Source organism: Embiotoca jacksoni, unplaced genomic scaffold (assembly GCF_022577435.1).
Source record: "Embiotoca jacksoni isolate LCO1_2020_lvr unplaced genomic scaffold, fEmbJac1.0.p SCAF_18, whole genome shotgun sequence".
Taxonomy (NCBI): domain Eukaryota; kingdom Metazoa; phylum Chordata; class Actinopteri; family Embiotocidae; genus Embiotoca; species Embiotoca jacksoni.
Genome location: NW_027185318.1, coordinates 1732294 through 1746552, shown reverse-complemented (window position 1 = coordinate 1746552; position 14259 = coordinate 1732294). Strand labels below are relative to the sequence as shown.

Here is a 14259-nt window from a genome sequence, read left to right as displayed (position 1 = left end):
CACAGCGAAGATCAAAACAAATACTCCAATCTCTGAATAGAAATGGATTTTAAGAGGAATTATTGCAAGCCAAAAAAGAAAGTCATAACTGCATTTTCATATTTGTTTTTATTGAAATAAGTCAAGGACTTTTGTCATGGATCATTCTTAAGGCAGAGTACTCTGTGTTGATCTATCACTACCTCCATTTGAAATACCAGGTCCTTTCCCTGTCACCTGCTTCACCTGGCAGACTGCTGTTATAATTCCATTGCACCTCAGGAGCCATCATCCTCTCCTCCTCTTCCTCCTCCTCTTCACCACTATCTGTGCGTGTCCAGCTTTCTTCCTCATCCTTAGAGTCAGGATGCTGTACCTTTCTACGTTTGTTGACATCTGAAAGTAAAATTTGCTCCCCCTGCATCCGGGGATGGAGCACTTCGTCTGCCTCAGGATCTACGTCACAAATATCATCTTCCCTGTCCTCCACTTCAATCTCTGAGAAATCGTTTTCTTCATACGCTGATCCATCCTCCCCAAACTCAGTGAAATAATTCATTTCAGATTCATTCCATTCATGCTCTAAGCCTTTCTCCATAAAAGCTGCTTCTTCTTCCTGTCCCTCATCATCATCATCATCATCCTTTACAATCCCCGCACTTTCCGGAAGCTCATCAATGTAACGACTAATTTTGTTTTTTTCTTCCTTCATCTTGGTGGCCAGAGAAGAGCTGACTGGTAGAAAGCCATCTTCCACTGTGTATGGCTGATCTGAGACCATTAATGGCCCACTGCTTGCAGAGCCTGTGAAGAATGTAAGAAATTAAATGTCAGTCTTAATGTTTTAGTTAACCAATAGAGATGCTTCTAGTACAATGAGTAGGAATTGGTGCTTGAATATTTCCTACAAAATATAATCAAAGCTAAAAAAAACAAAACCATCACATACCTTCCATCATGGCCCGCCGGGTTTTAGAGGTCACACATTGTGACTCACAGCATTCACATATGGAGTCGTCACCAGTTAGAGCCCCCCACCTGTTATGGCAAAGATAAGCTCAACCCACAATCCACCATCTAAAAAGCTGCATTTCTGTTATGGCAATAAGAGTCTATTTTAAGGCTCACATGTTTCCTTTGTAGGTGCAGGACTTGTGAGCAGGACCTGGTTCCTCTGATGTGACTAAAAATTTGCAGTGAACTCTGACCTAAAACAGAAACTGGGTTAACAGAGATGGTAGCACGTGTAAACCCAGAGAATCAACACTTCTCGACTCTTACCTCAGTGTCGGGGTCAGCAGTAAACTGGAAGGCCTTTAAGGATAGTCTCAGGGTTTTGTCTGTCCGAGAAAGGAACCGAGAGGCTCCAGGATCTCGCTTGCTGTCCAGCAAACATCTAAGGAGGTGGATGACAACAATGTTGACACAAAACCACATTTGTTTTCCAACCAAGGTTTTTAACAATACATACCCAGAGTTGCCTATGATGGGGTATTTGAGGGAGGATTCACCACTGGGTGGTGTTGCATAACAGCTATTGATGTACAGCTTTCCTCCAGCAGGGAGATGTGGAGCAAAAACCTGGAAATTAACAGTTTGCCCAAGCTGGTACACCCGAGACTCGGCTGGTCTGCTCCAGGAATCTAAGGGTCCATTTTAGGTGTCACATATTAAAACCACTTTTTGATATGTATTAAAATCTTCCAAATAGTGTAATGAACAACGCAGCAGCTTTTACGCATACCATCCATTAACTTGATCTGGAATTCATTGGGACGTCCTTTCAGATTTTTACGCACAACAACAGTTTCCCAGGTGGGCTTTACAGCCAGTTGGTGTACATGATGGTCCCTGTGCATGATGAAGAATTTGGAGACTGTAAGTACTAACCAAGTCTCTACACACATCAGATGTTAAAAATAGCAAAGAAACCACTCTAACCTTTGATAACGGCATTCGACGTCTACATCAAGCCGGTGCGCACTGCTTGGGAATCGTCTTGGCGAAGGCTCATAATGGAGAACGAATTTGTAGACCAGATAACCGGGGGGCAGCTGTCAATAAAGAGTCAGAAGGTATGATGTCAAGAGTAAAGATTCAGGAAGAGTTTGTAAGCAAATGACACCCATGGACAGCTTACCTGACGCACTCCGTCACACGCTGTCAAAGGATACGTGAAGAGCAGGTCACCGTGGGGTCTACGGACCCCGTTGCTTTTGCAGCTGCTGCCCAATTCCAGCTCCTCTGCGTCCGCGCCGAGACCGTAGAAAGCTCGTTTGACCCGCACGACAAAGTTAGATGTGGAGCAGGTTACAGAGACGTCTGGGAGATAAGCAAAGTCGGACTGGGTCCTTGCGTAAATCGCTCCTGGGCCAATGGGTGGAGGTGTTACAGGAGTTACAGGAGGATACGACCTTTGGGAGCCAAGTTGAGACAATGGAGATTTGCTGGAAGGGAACTTCTGGCGGGATTTTCTGTCTTCTGTTGCCAGTTTGATCGATTTGGGCTTGGGAGCGCCCAGTTTGAAACCCCTTTTCCTTCTTGTAATTGGGGAGTCATAAGTGTCCGCTGCAGTGCTAAGGAGGCCAAGAGATAAAACATTCCACAAAATAAAGAGATGCCACTTTGTTTTCATTGCAACAGACTGACTGCTGTCCTTCTAGCGTTCCCTTTCAATCCGCGCGTAAGAGCCCCACCGTCAATGCTGCAGATAATTAGTGGTGATCAGTTGGCAGCCTGCTGTTTAACAGGCAAAGTTCAACTTCATTTATTTGGTTGATTTCAGTCTTTAAAATAAACCACTACCAGCTTTCCTCAGATACAGATAAGTGGTATAATTAATTCCCAGTAATTTTATCATACAATGAATTTAATGAGAAAAAAAGTTTAATTGTTGCCCAAAAATGTTTTATGTTTTTAAATGTTCTATGGCAACCTAACTTTGGCAAAATCCTCTCTCGCTTTGCCAAGAAAATGGAGCCTACATTATATGACATGAATCTAATGCTACTAAATATACTGTATCTGGCAAGAAAACCTCATCAAGGTGGCTGAAACAAAACAAGTGTTTAAATACTCTTCATGTAAAAAAAAATGTGTTTTGGGGATATTTTAATGAAATCAATTCTCTCTTCTCTGTCTTGACAAATTTTATTCACAGACTTAGAATTACAAATTTACAGCACACTGATCCCTCTCTTCAGATTTATATTTTTCTCATCATGTTGAGACTTCGAAAAAGTATTTACAATTTACACAAACAGCAGCATATAAATGGCAAGGAGACCAGTGGGCGATGTAATGTGCTTCATTCAGTTCATTTAGTGCAATTTCAAACCCCTAAAGATAAATATACTAAGATTTATTTTTGAAACCTTGATTACATCGTCAGAGGTGAAATCAATTGAGAACAAAGGCCTTCAACTTCCAGTAAAATGATCTAGGATTGGACTGCTTCTTTTGTGATCCACAATTCTGCAAAGGCATCTTGTTAATAACTTCACAGCAACTTCAACCTTTTTTAGAAAAAGGGAGAAAAAACAAATCCACCATTTTGATGTTCTCAGAGTTTTCCACAGGACAAAAAAAAAAATCACTTGTTCACACAGTCAACAAAAAACACTCAATCATTGTTAATAAATTATATTACACATCTGCTTTCATACGAAAAATGATAATCCCTTAGATAGTTTGTTGAAATAAATAGTTAAACAAAGCATTTCCCATCATAGAATGTGAGAACATGCTCAATGAAATGACTTCATAAAGGAGCTGACTTTGCTGTAAAAGCACATTCAGACATTTCTATGAAACCCAGTGGCGAGTGGCTGACATGTTAAAGCAGAGCGAAGGTGTGATGGGAAATACTTCACAGTGGCATAAAAAACAAACCAAATAATTTGAGTAACAAGTTCAATAGAAATGATACAAGATGTGTTTGTAAGGCAGTGATTCAGATAACCTACATATCATCGTGTACCACAGGATGCATTTTCCCCTTCAGAAAGTTCAAGTACATTTTATGTCTGAATGAAGTTTTCTAGAGGGAACCAACAAGTAGAAATTGGAGCAAATCCTCATCCAACTCCAATTGGTGGAGTAGTGCTGGCTGAAACGGTCCATTTAGACATGGTAAACATCAAACTCCAGATGGCACGAGTGATGGTCAGATCTTGTAAACCAGCAAATAAATACTTCATGAACATAAATCACGGCTGTCTCCCAGTTCCGACTACTTCTAACCAGGCTTTGAGAATGTGGTGCAGTCACACAGGAAGTGACAAAAAAAGAAGACTTTAGTCCCAAAATGAAATGCACAAAGGAGCCAAAAACAAAAATAGAACTCTCCAGGAACATCTTGGAAGACAATAAAAGTAATACATCTTTGGAAAAACAGTTCAATGTCTCTTTGTTGCGTAAAACTCAACAGAGATAAAATGACTACAGCTCCCAAAAGTCTTTGTCATTCATTTATAGAAGCTGTAGCAGCTGAATGCCAACAAAGATGAGTGAGAGCTGTGTTTAAATGATGACGAGGTCTGATTCTTCTGTCCATTTCAGTGATCGATATCCATTTAGATTAAAATATGGACAGATGCTGCGTTTCAGATAAACAGTGAAAGAAAAGTTTATAGAAAACAAGAACTGAATCTGATCTGGGACTTTGGCTTTACACTGATACAATAATACTCAGTGTAGATTTCTATATTGTATGTGCTTCTGAGTTGTGTTTAATACAACTTAACGGGACAGCTGGTGATAAAAAACAAATCGGAAGATACTTCACATGCGAGGTGATGCTGGCTGGCCACTAGAGGGTGATGTAAACTTGTGTGCTTCACTGGTGGGAGCGTGTTGATGCTGACGGTGTGAAGGCAGCAGAAGAGGCGCTCTGTGGTCGCCTTCTCTGGAACTCCAGACACTTTGCAGTCCCTGCGCAGACATGAATAGCAGCGGTGGTGGTTGGCTCGGCCTCTGCAGCTACACGTTGCTCCTAAGTTCTGAGGTTTCGGATTCAGAATCTGCTTCGGAGTTCCTGTTTAAAGGACGGGAGAACAGCCAGGAGTCACACACAAAGAACTTGGCTTGTGCAGACAAAGTCAATAACGCGTGCCAACGGCCAGAAAAAAACAGATTTTGTAAAGATTTCCTTTTGAATTTAGCTCAGGTCTACAGATTGTTCTGTTTAATGTGGTTATGCAGGAGTCCTGCTGCACAGCAATAGTTGTTTGTTGTTTGCTTATCGTGGATCACGTCTGAGCTTCTGCGTGTGCATTTCACTCCTCACTTACAACATTTCCTGCAGTAGTTTCCGGTTGCCTTGCCTCCTCTCCTCATCAATGGGATAAGTCCTCAATATCAACAGTCCCACAGCGATGAGAACCACGGGAACGGGAGAGACCAGCACCTTCAGGGTTAAACTGACCGCCTCGGGCTGAGAGCACTGCCCAGTCACATAGCCGGCAAATCTGGGGAAAAATGCAGGTGGAGGGAGAAAAGTTGAGCTGATGCGAGCAGTTTGGCAAAGTGGCTATAGCTGAAGGATTATGTGATTGTTGACCACATGACCGCTGGACTGATGAGCTGTAATAGGGAGGAATGTCATGTCGTGTTCATCACAGCTTAAAGGATGAAAACATAAATATACATGAGAATAATTTATGACTACAGCTACGAATAATGATGATGATAAAAAAAAAAAAAAAACGTACTTCAAACTGAGGGTAGAGACGCCGAGGGATACTCCAGAGGCGAACTTGATGAAGAACACGTAGAAGGAGTAGAAGAGGGCTTCATGACCGTGGATGTCTGGATTTTTAACTTTGAAGTCGTCCACTACATCAGGAAGCATTGACCTGAAGGCACAAACATTGAGACACATGACTGAGACAGAAATCCTCATTTGCATGTGGTGGCAGGGTTGGGTTCAGAGAATGAACTGTCGTGCTCACCAGGGCAGAAGGAAAGCTGCTCCCACACTAACACCTGCTGCCACAGAGAACAAGTAGGAAACGATCAGGTTGCTCTTGATGGAGACAATCAGGATCATGAAGGGTACCGCCCACTTTAGAAAGAGACACAAGGATGTCAGTCATCCATAAAAACAACGCCCTCGTCGAGGTGATGCCTTCACTGGAGTCAAAAGATTTCCTGAATAAGATTTTCTGATGTCTTACAGACTGAATGATTTGGTCTAAAAAATAACAAATTAGTCTAACATGTAAATAATCATTCGTGGCAACGCCAGCTTTGGCAAACGAAACATAAACATCTATTACTAACCGTAATGCCGAAGTAAACTGCCATCTTCTTCCCGAAGCGGTTCAGAAACCACTGCCAGAACGGGATGCTGACGGTCCCGGACACCTGGAAAAAAAACAAAGAATTATCAGTGTTGTTATTCTATGAAATATCATCATGCAAGTTCCCATGAGGGCAGAGGGACAACAGATTGCATCAATCAGGGTTCATGATAAAAAATTTGAGCTTCATGTGGTTTCAGTTATTATTATTGCACATGGAAGCTGAAGTCAAAAGAAATTGCCATACAGAAAAGTCAAAGAAGCGTTTGAGGCAAGTTGGAAACAGCCAGTTTGTTCACCACAGAGTAGGTTGACTTTTTAGCTAACTGAGCTTCATTAAGTATTGTGGGAAATGTGAGAACCGGGAGGAATAAAGCGGAGGTCAGGGCTCAAGGCCACAACATGCTTTGAGGGTTTTTTTAACTTAACCTCGTAGGCGGCCGACAACCAATGAGCTCTCGGCCAACTTTGGTCAACCGGTGTCAAATGACCACACAGGAGGGAGCAATCGAAAACCCAGAAAGCGTGAGAAATACCAAAATGTTGACTGAGCGAATTCTGTGGAAAATATTTTCTCTGTCCTCCTCCACTCCCACCTGTCCAAATATGATACACAGTGCCCAAAATGGTTTCCACTCCTAATGAAGAGGGAAAGGCAGCGAGGGGAGGATGGCGGGGAGGGCTCCACCAGTGGCAGCAGTTCCCATGGTGGCAGTGAAGGGTCGCCGGGACAACAAGAGCTCCACTGTGTGCCCGTCTCTCCCTAGCTCTCGCTGCTAATGCAGAGTTAACGTGTGGTAGACGGATTCCCAGGAACCCAAACAACACGTCCTCTCACCCTGATAATCTGCCCATTCAGTCGCGGTGCCATGCGTGTCCTCGCGTGATGAAAACGCACCGCGGAACAGCTGAAAATCCCACAAACTGCTACGCACGAGGTTTTCTGCTGCAGACTCTCCCTCCACACGTCATCCTGATTATTACTTCTTAAAAGAAGATAAAGAATCCTTCAGTAGAAAATAGAAACACTCACCATGATGACCAGCAGAATGTTCTGGAAGTCGTTCCTGTGGCCGAGAGCGTAGGTGATGAAAAGAGCAAAGTTTCCCTCCAGCAGCTGGAAAAGATAAATGAGTCCTTTTAGAACCAATTAGTTTATACGGGTCGATGTTTACCAAATTAGCACCCCTGGTTGAGTTCAGGTCCAGAACGCCGGGTCGGGGTTTGGTTTAAAACGATGATTTGAACAGTGTCGTGCGTTTTAAAAGTTACTGGTTCCTACGCCGACATGCAACGATCGTTTAAATGTGGTTTAAAAAAAGACAAAAACAAAAAAAACTGTCCCGACTCGTGGCTGGAAACCAGAAGCGTACAGTGGTCTCTTGATGTCGTCTGAGCAGCCTCACTTCTCCACGACGCCAGATCGTCATTATTCATACGACCACTTTAAAAAGTGACTGTAGGATGTAATAAGCCGCTTCCACAAAGACTCTCTGGGGTCATTTTTTTTGGAGGATATTGTCTCTTAGACAAAATACAGTTATGGTTGATGTGTTCAACATTTTGGAGACGACACGTATTCACTTCCTCGCCAAGAGCTAAATGAGACGATGGATTTCTCGAAATGTAAAAATATTCCTTTAAAAAAAACAAAAAACAAGACTCCTCTGAATAACACGGGAAAGACGAAGAAACTCAGCTTTACCATGAAGGCCAGAGTGGTGAAGAGGAAGCCGATGACCAGTTTGATGTAGGGCTCGTGACTCGCCACCACCCACAGGCCCTGACGGAAGGTGAGCGGCTCCGACTTCTTTCTTCCGCTCTCTAGAATCCGACGTGGAGGAGAAGAAAACAAAGATAAGACAGCTGTGTGAAGAATGTAAAACACAAAAAGAGCCCGTCTGATAACCGATAACCTCGCATTTGTCTGATCTGCATCATGCAGGCATTTTGCACCTCACAGAAAATGGCCTCCATATGTTTGGCATCTGATATATCGCTGATGAAGATGAGAAGGTCAAATGATTAGTCTGTCAGTGTCCGCAGCCTTTTTTTTTTTTTTTTATCTTTGTTTATTTTCTCAAATCTAACCTGAAGTTATCAGATTCTTTAAGCATCGTAACGTCTCGTCTCCTCGTGGATTCGTACCTTTTTTCTCCTTCACGCCCAAAAACAGGACTACGGTACACAGGACGTAGATGATGCAGATGACTCCTGACGCCACCAAGTAAGCTTGTTTCTGAGGACAGAAAAATTATTATTTTGCAGTGATGCCGCATCAAATTGTTTGTAAGTCTCATCATTTATCTGACAGAAAAGCAAAGAGACTCACCGTCTCGTCCAGCGAACGCCTGGTCGCGTTGACTCCGGAGGGGCTCGTCCCGTCGAAGACATCGGACTCGGTGGGACAATTTGAAACGGCACCTACGATCTGACCCTGGATGGCGGTGCCCAGCACGGTGCCCATCACCTCCACCATCATACGGTAGGCGGTGGCAGAGTCCCGTTCCTTCTGGTCGTTGCTGATGAACATTGTGAGGGCTGAATATGGAACATGGAAGCACTGCAAACGCACACAAACACACGGTCAGACCGTTTATTCAACGTATACGACGGGACCGAAGGTGACGGAGCGGAACTGACCGTCTGCATGGACTGGAAGAGGCAGTAAAAGATCAGGTACCACACCACCTTCCCCTCCTCAAACGGAGGAACGTACCAGATGAGGAAGTACGCTAGCACGGCGAACGGCGTGGAGACGAGGATCCTGGGTAGAGAGGAGAGGAGAGGAGAGGAGAGGAGAGGAGAGGAGAGGGGAGGGGAGGGGAGGGGAGAGGAGAGGAGAGGAGAGGAGAGGAGAGGAGAGGGGAGAGGAGAGGGGAGAGGAGAGGGGAGGGGAGAGGGGAGGGGAGGGGAGAGGAGAGGGGAGGGGAGGGGAGGGGAGGGGAGGGGAGAGGAGAGGGGAGGGGAGAGGAGAGGAGAGGAGAGGAGAGGAGAGGAGAGGGGAGGGGAGAGGAGAGGAGAGGAGAGGAGAGGAGAGGAGAGGAGAGGAGAGGAGGTGAGGAGAGCAGAAAGTTCAAAAAGAAGTCTTCATGGCTCTCAACATGTAAATTTTTTTTTTTTAAACCAACAAAGGGGATTTTTTTTTTTTCCTCAGCTGAGTTTCATTGTTTGTTTCGACGTTAAACGAAGAGGACTCTGTGTTTCCCCTCCCACTATTACTATACCATAACCCCCCCCCCCCCCCCCTTTCATTGTTCCTCCCTTGCAGTCACTTCTTTTCTACTCTCTCCCTGCTGCTTTGTGAATAATCCACCTAATCCTGCCTTGTTAGAGCTCGTGTGCGGTGAAAGGATTCAGTCGAGGCTGCATGAGGAGAGGAGGGTGGGCCGGCCCCGGCGGACCACCTCACTCTCACCCCACTCCGTCTCAACAGCTTCGTAATGCCCTCCGGCTGACCTCCGTTCTCGACCTCAGTCAGAGACGCTGGTGCCACTTCAGAGGCTTGTTTTTTTGTTTTTTTAAACATACAAAAGTGCAGTTAAACTCCCCGTGAAGATGAGGAAATGAGCCACTTTCTGTTTGTGAAGAGAAGCATTGAAAGATATTTTTGTACCAAAATGAAACCATTCATCCCGTTCTGGTATCACAACCGCAGCTTCTTTTTTTTTTTAATATATATATCAGTGAAAAGATACTCGTTTTAACATGCACACATATTTTCATATATTTTGTGACATTTTATGGCCAAAACAATAACGGAAAAAAAAACCCGCTTCAAGATTAATCGATGAAGCCATTTGATTCAGGATGAGCTGAACTCTAAATGACAGCAAATATCACATTCAAATACATGTTTGCCTTCACTTTGTTTTATCAACAGCTGTCACTGAATCCATGTCATTAAACACTGCGAAAAACTCCTTTATCTAATGTGACCATCTGCACTCACGTCATGTGACGCGCGCAATGAAAGAAACTCCTGATTTCCTCTAACGTCGCAGTAAATTAGGTTAACGAGAGCTAATTTATCTGGAAATAGGAAGTTTTGACTGGCAGGGCTGACTGAACACACACCACAGACTTCCTTCAGAAGGTCAGTGAGCACACACACACACACACACACACACACACACACACACACACACTGCTAACGTGTTTCAAATTAAATTAAATACACAAGAAACTTAACATGCAGACGAGGTCACGTGTTCCTTTCTATTCGTCACGCAAGTGTTTCCACGAGCAACATTTCAGGTCAACAGGAAGGAGACGTGAGAAGGTGAAAACATCCGTGGGTTCTTATCACGTTTCATGTAACACAATGACCTCTATTCTATTATTCTATTCTATTATTCTATTCTATTATTCTATTCTATTATTGACCCAAAGTAACCTCCCGAATCGTCAGAGGAAATCAAACATGCACACACAAAAGGGGGACACACGCCTACTGGTTTAAAGCTCATGGTGTGTTGTGGGTTTAACCAATCGCAGTAGAAGCCCCCCCCCCCCTCGCTTCCTTCAGCTTACAATTGCAGCTCATGCACAGCCGGTATTTTTTTTTTTTTTAACTGCACTGCATTTAAGAATGCAGTGACATCATGCATGTGAGAAAAGCCTGTAAAAATATGTAGTTGAGCTACTTATTAATGACCTTGAGATGATTTCTGAAGCACAAATTCTTGTAACACCAGGTTTTAGTCTGCCAGCGCAATGTCAAGGTCACCTTTCTGTGCAAACAGACTTCTTCAGGAGCTCCACCGTCTCAATTAGGTTGTAAAAGTAAATGTTATTCTATCAAGGAGAGCGTCTGAATTTTATAATTTTGCAACCTGCATTTTTGTTGTTGTTGTTGAACCTTTTAATGCTTTAAGTAAAAACGCGTCAAAACACACATCCGTCCTCGTCAGGGTCACGGAGAGCCGCGGCAACTCCCAGCATGCTTTTGGCAAAAGACGGGGAGAGCTTTGACAAGCTTCCAGCTCGATCGCAAGGCTAACATGTGCACACGTATGCAGAATTTACACATGAAGGTGCACATGCACGAGAAATGTGCAATGCAGCAGTAAATGCGGGTTCATTGTTGCGCGTTCAGCTACGAGCAGAGAAGCTGTTCACTTCCCACTGAGCTCCTCAGCTGCTGCTGCTGTTCAGCTTCAGTACGTTTGCCACACATGACTTGCAGTTTCTTCTACAAGGTCAGATTGCATACTTTGCATTACCCTTTAAGTTTGTTGCCGTGGTAACTGGTAATGGCTCATGAGCTGCTTTTTTTTTTTTTTTTTTGTCTGTGCATTTTCCTCACATTTCTCCACTTCCTCAATATCCTAGCAACTCATTACACACACACTCATCACTCGATATCGTCTCTGCTTTGTGAACCCGATCCAAACACCTACCAGGGCATCATGCGGCCGACGCCGGTCCATTTAGTCCGGCTCACCAGGAAACCCACCGTCGGGTCTGTGATGGCATCCCAGGCCCGGCCCACAAACAGGATGATAGAGGCATAGAAGGGATCCAGCTAGAGCGGGGACATGGAGGGGGGGGGGGGGCAGGGGGGTGAGTGTGAGACTTGGGACCAAAACAAAGAGGATGCCAAATGCTACCTCATATGGTTCGGCTGGAGAACGGTTCAAAAGGGCTCCGACACCACAGAGGTCATGGAGACATTTTTCAGCCTTTGAGTACAAAACCAGCGAAACACACGATTTCTTTTGGAACAAAGTGGCATTCAAAGCTACTGAAATGATCTCATCCTTTGAGCTGAATGGCCTTTATTTAACATCCTACTGTGTACAGTGAGAAGGTCTAATTCGCTAATCAAGTAACAAAGCAAACCAGTAGGAGTCCATGTTAATGCGCTTGACCGACTACTGCAGGAGTGAGACTGTTAAACTGATCTTCAAGGCTTGAAGCTAATCGGTGTGTTGCTGCTGGAAATATGCAAATATAATGGGCCGAGTTCACGACTTGTTTATATTCTGCAAATACAGTCGGTACGGAAAGTATTCAGACCCCTTTAAATTTTTCACTCTTTGTTTCATTGCAGCCATTTGCTAAAATCAAAAAAGTTCATTTTATTTCTCATTAATGTACACTCAGCACCCCATCTTGACAGAAAAAAACAGAAATGTAGAAATTTGTGCAAATTTATTAAAAAAGAAAAACTGAAATATCACATGGTCATAAGTATTCAGACCCTTTGCTCAGTATTGAGTAGAAGCACCCTTTTGAGCGAGTACAGCCATGAGTCTTCTTGGGAATGATGCAACAAGCTTTTCACACCTGGATTTGGGGATCCTCTGCCATTCTTCCTTGCAGATCCTCTCCAGTTCCGTCAGGTTGGATGGTGAACGTTGGTGGACAGCCATTTTCAGGTCTCTCCAGAGATGCTCAATTGGGTTTAGCTCAGGGCTCTGGCTGGGCCAGTCAAGAATGGTCACAGAGTTGTTCCGAAGCCACTCCTTTGTTATTTTAGCTGTGTGCTTCGGGTCATTGTCTTGTTGGAAGGTGAACCTTCGGCCCAGTCTGAGGTCCAGAGCACTCTGGAAGAGGTTTTCTTCCAGGATATCTCTGTACTTGGCCGCATTCATCTTTCCTTCAATTGCAACCGGTCGTCCTGTCCCTGCAGCTGAAAAACACCCCCATAGCATGATGCTGCCACCGCCATGTTTCACTGTTGGGATTGTATTGGGCAGGTGATGAGCAGTGCCTGGTTTTCTCCACACATACCGCTTAGAATTAACGCCAAAAAGTTCAATCTTGGTCTCATCAGACCAGAGAATCTTATTTCTCATAGTCTGGGAGTCCTTCATGTGTTTTTTGTCAAACTCTATGCGGACTTTCATATGTCTTGCACTGAGGAGAGGCTTCCGTCGGGCCACTCTGCCATAAAGCCCCGACTGGTGGAGGGCTGCAGTGATAGTTGACTTTGTGGAACTTTCTCCCATCTCCCTACTGCATCTCTGGAGCTCAGCCACAGTGATCTTTGGGTTCTTCTTTACCTCTCTCACCAAGGCTCTTCTCCCACGATTGCTCAGTTTGGCTGGACGGCCAGGTCTAGGAAGAGTTCTGGTCGTCCCAAACTTCTTCCATTTAAGGATTATGGAGGCCACTGTGCTCTTAGGAACCTTGAGTGCTGCAGAAATTATGTTGTAACCTCGGCCAGATCTGTGCCTTGCCTCAATTCTGTCTCTGAGCTCCTTGGACAGTTCCTTCGACCTCATGATTCTCATTTGCTCTGACATGCACTGTGAGCTGTGAGGTCTTATATAGACAGGTGTGTGCCTTTCCTAATCAAGTCCAATCAGTTTAATTAAACACAGCTGGACTCCAATGAAGGAGTAGAACCATCTCAAGGAGGATCAGAAGAAATGGACAGCATGTGAGTTAAATATGAGTGTCACAGCAAAGGGTCTGAATACTTATGACCATGTGATATTTCAGTTTTTCTTTTTTAATAAATTTGCACAAAATTCTACATTTCAGTTTTTTTCTGTCAAGATGGGGTGCTGAGTGTACATTAATGAGAAATAAAATGAACTTTTTTGATTTTAGCAAATGGCTGCAATGAAACAAAGAGTGAAAAATGTAAAGGGGTCTGAATACTTTCCGTACCGACTGTAAATGAAGTGTATTTTGAAGAATTTGCGGTTTATGGTTAATCTGACGGTGTCTTTTTTTTTTTGTAGCTCAACAATTCATTCCCTTTTTTTTGTGTGTGTAAATCTGGTTAATCACCTGCGCCACATCCAGCAGGTAGATCTGGAGGAAGAAGCCCAGAGTGCTGCCCGTGATCTGGTACGGCGCCCCGCCGAAGGCATAGCACAGCTTGTTGCACACAGACAGACGGTTCCTCGAGTCCTTCGGCTGGAAGAGAAGAACAGAGGACGGAGGAGATACGTGAGGATGTTAATTTGGCTTTAGATCCCTGAGGAGCTACAGATGAAGGTGGAGTGATGTGGGCATGATC

General features: G+C 44.2%; 3 protein-coding genes across 3 annotated transcripts in view; 1 reads left to right on the top strand and 2 right to left on the bottom strand.

Annotated features, from left to right (window-relative positions):
• Nucleotides 1-133: 133 nt before the first annotated feature.
• On the bottom strand, nucleotides 134-3970 carry LOC138200269 (zona pellucida sperm-binding protein 3). The gene is made up of 9 exons (XM_069152848.1): nucleotides 3945-3970; nucleotides 2120-2555; nucleotides 1921-2033; nucleotides 1724-1830; nucleotides 1451-1622; nucleotides 1261-1375; nucleotides 1108-1187; nucleotides 929-1017; nucleotides 134-783 (listed from the first exon to the last, which is right to left on the bottom strand). The coding sequence occupies exons 1-9, from the start codon at nucleotides 3968-3970 to the stop codon at nucleotides 179-181; spliced, it is 1743 nt and encodes a 580-aa protein (XP_069008949.1). The 3' UTR covers nucleotides 134-178.
• The window catches only part of LOC138199763 (sodium-dependent lysophosphatidylcholine symporter 1-B-like), a 12616-nt gene continuing 1467 nt past the window's right edge, over nucleotides 3111-14259 (bottom strand). Inside the window, exons 2-13 of the mRNA XM_069151948.1 lie at nucleotides 14028-14156; nucleotides 11684-11808; nucleotides 8925-9048; nucleotides 8614-8844; nucleotides 8430-8520; nucleotides 7987-8105; nucleotides 7315-7398; nucleotides 6262-6345; nucleotides 5931-6043; nucleotides 5691-5834; nucleotides 5271-5447; nucleotides 3111-5014 (exon numbers count right to left, since the gene is read on the bottom strand). Of these exons, the coding sequence (XP_069008049.1) occupies nucleotides 4960-5014; nucleotides 5271-5447; nucleotides 5691-5834; nucleotides 5931-6043; nucleotides 6262-6345; nucleotides 7315-7398; nucleotides 7987-8105; nucleotides 8430-8520; nucleotides 8614-8844; nucleotides 8925-9048; nucleotides 11684-11808; nucleotides 14028-14156 (1476 nt within the window). The 3' untranslated portion in view covers nucleotides 3111-4959. The remainder of the gene's footprint in view (nucleotides 5015-5270; nucleotides 5448-5690; nucleotides 5835-5930; nucleotides 6044-6261; nucleotides 6346-7314; nucleotides 7399-7986; nucleotides 8106-8429; nucleotides 8521-8613; nucleotides 8845-8924; nucleotides 9049-11683; nucleotides 11809-14027; nucleotides 14157-14259) is intronic.
• LOC138199764 (protein L-Myc-1b-like) overlaps nucleotides 14145-14259 on the top strand; it is a 26609-nt gene continuing 26494 nt past the window's right edge. The window contains exon 1 of the mRNA XM_069151950.1: nucleotides 14145-14237. The gene's annotated coding sequence lies outside the window, so the exon portion shown is untranslated. The remainder of the gene's footprint in view (nucleotides 14238-14259) is intronic.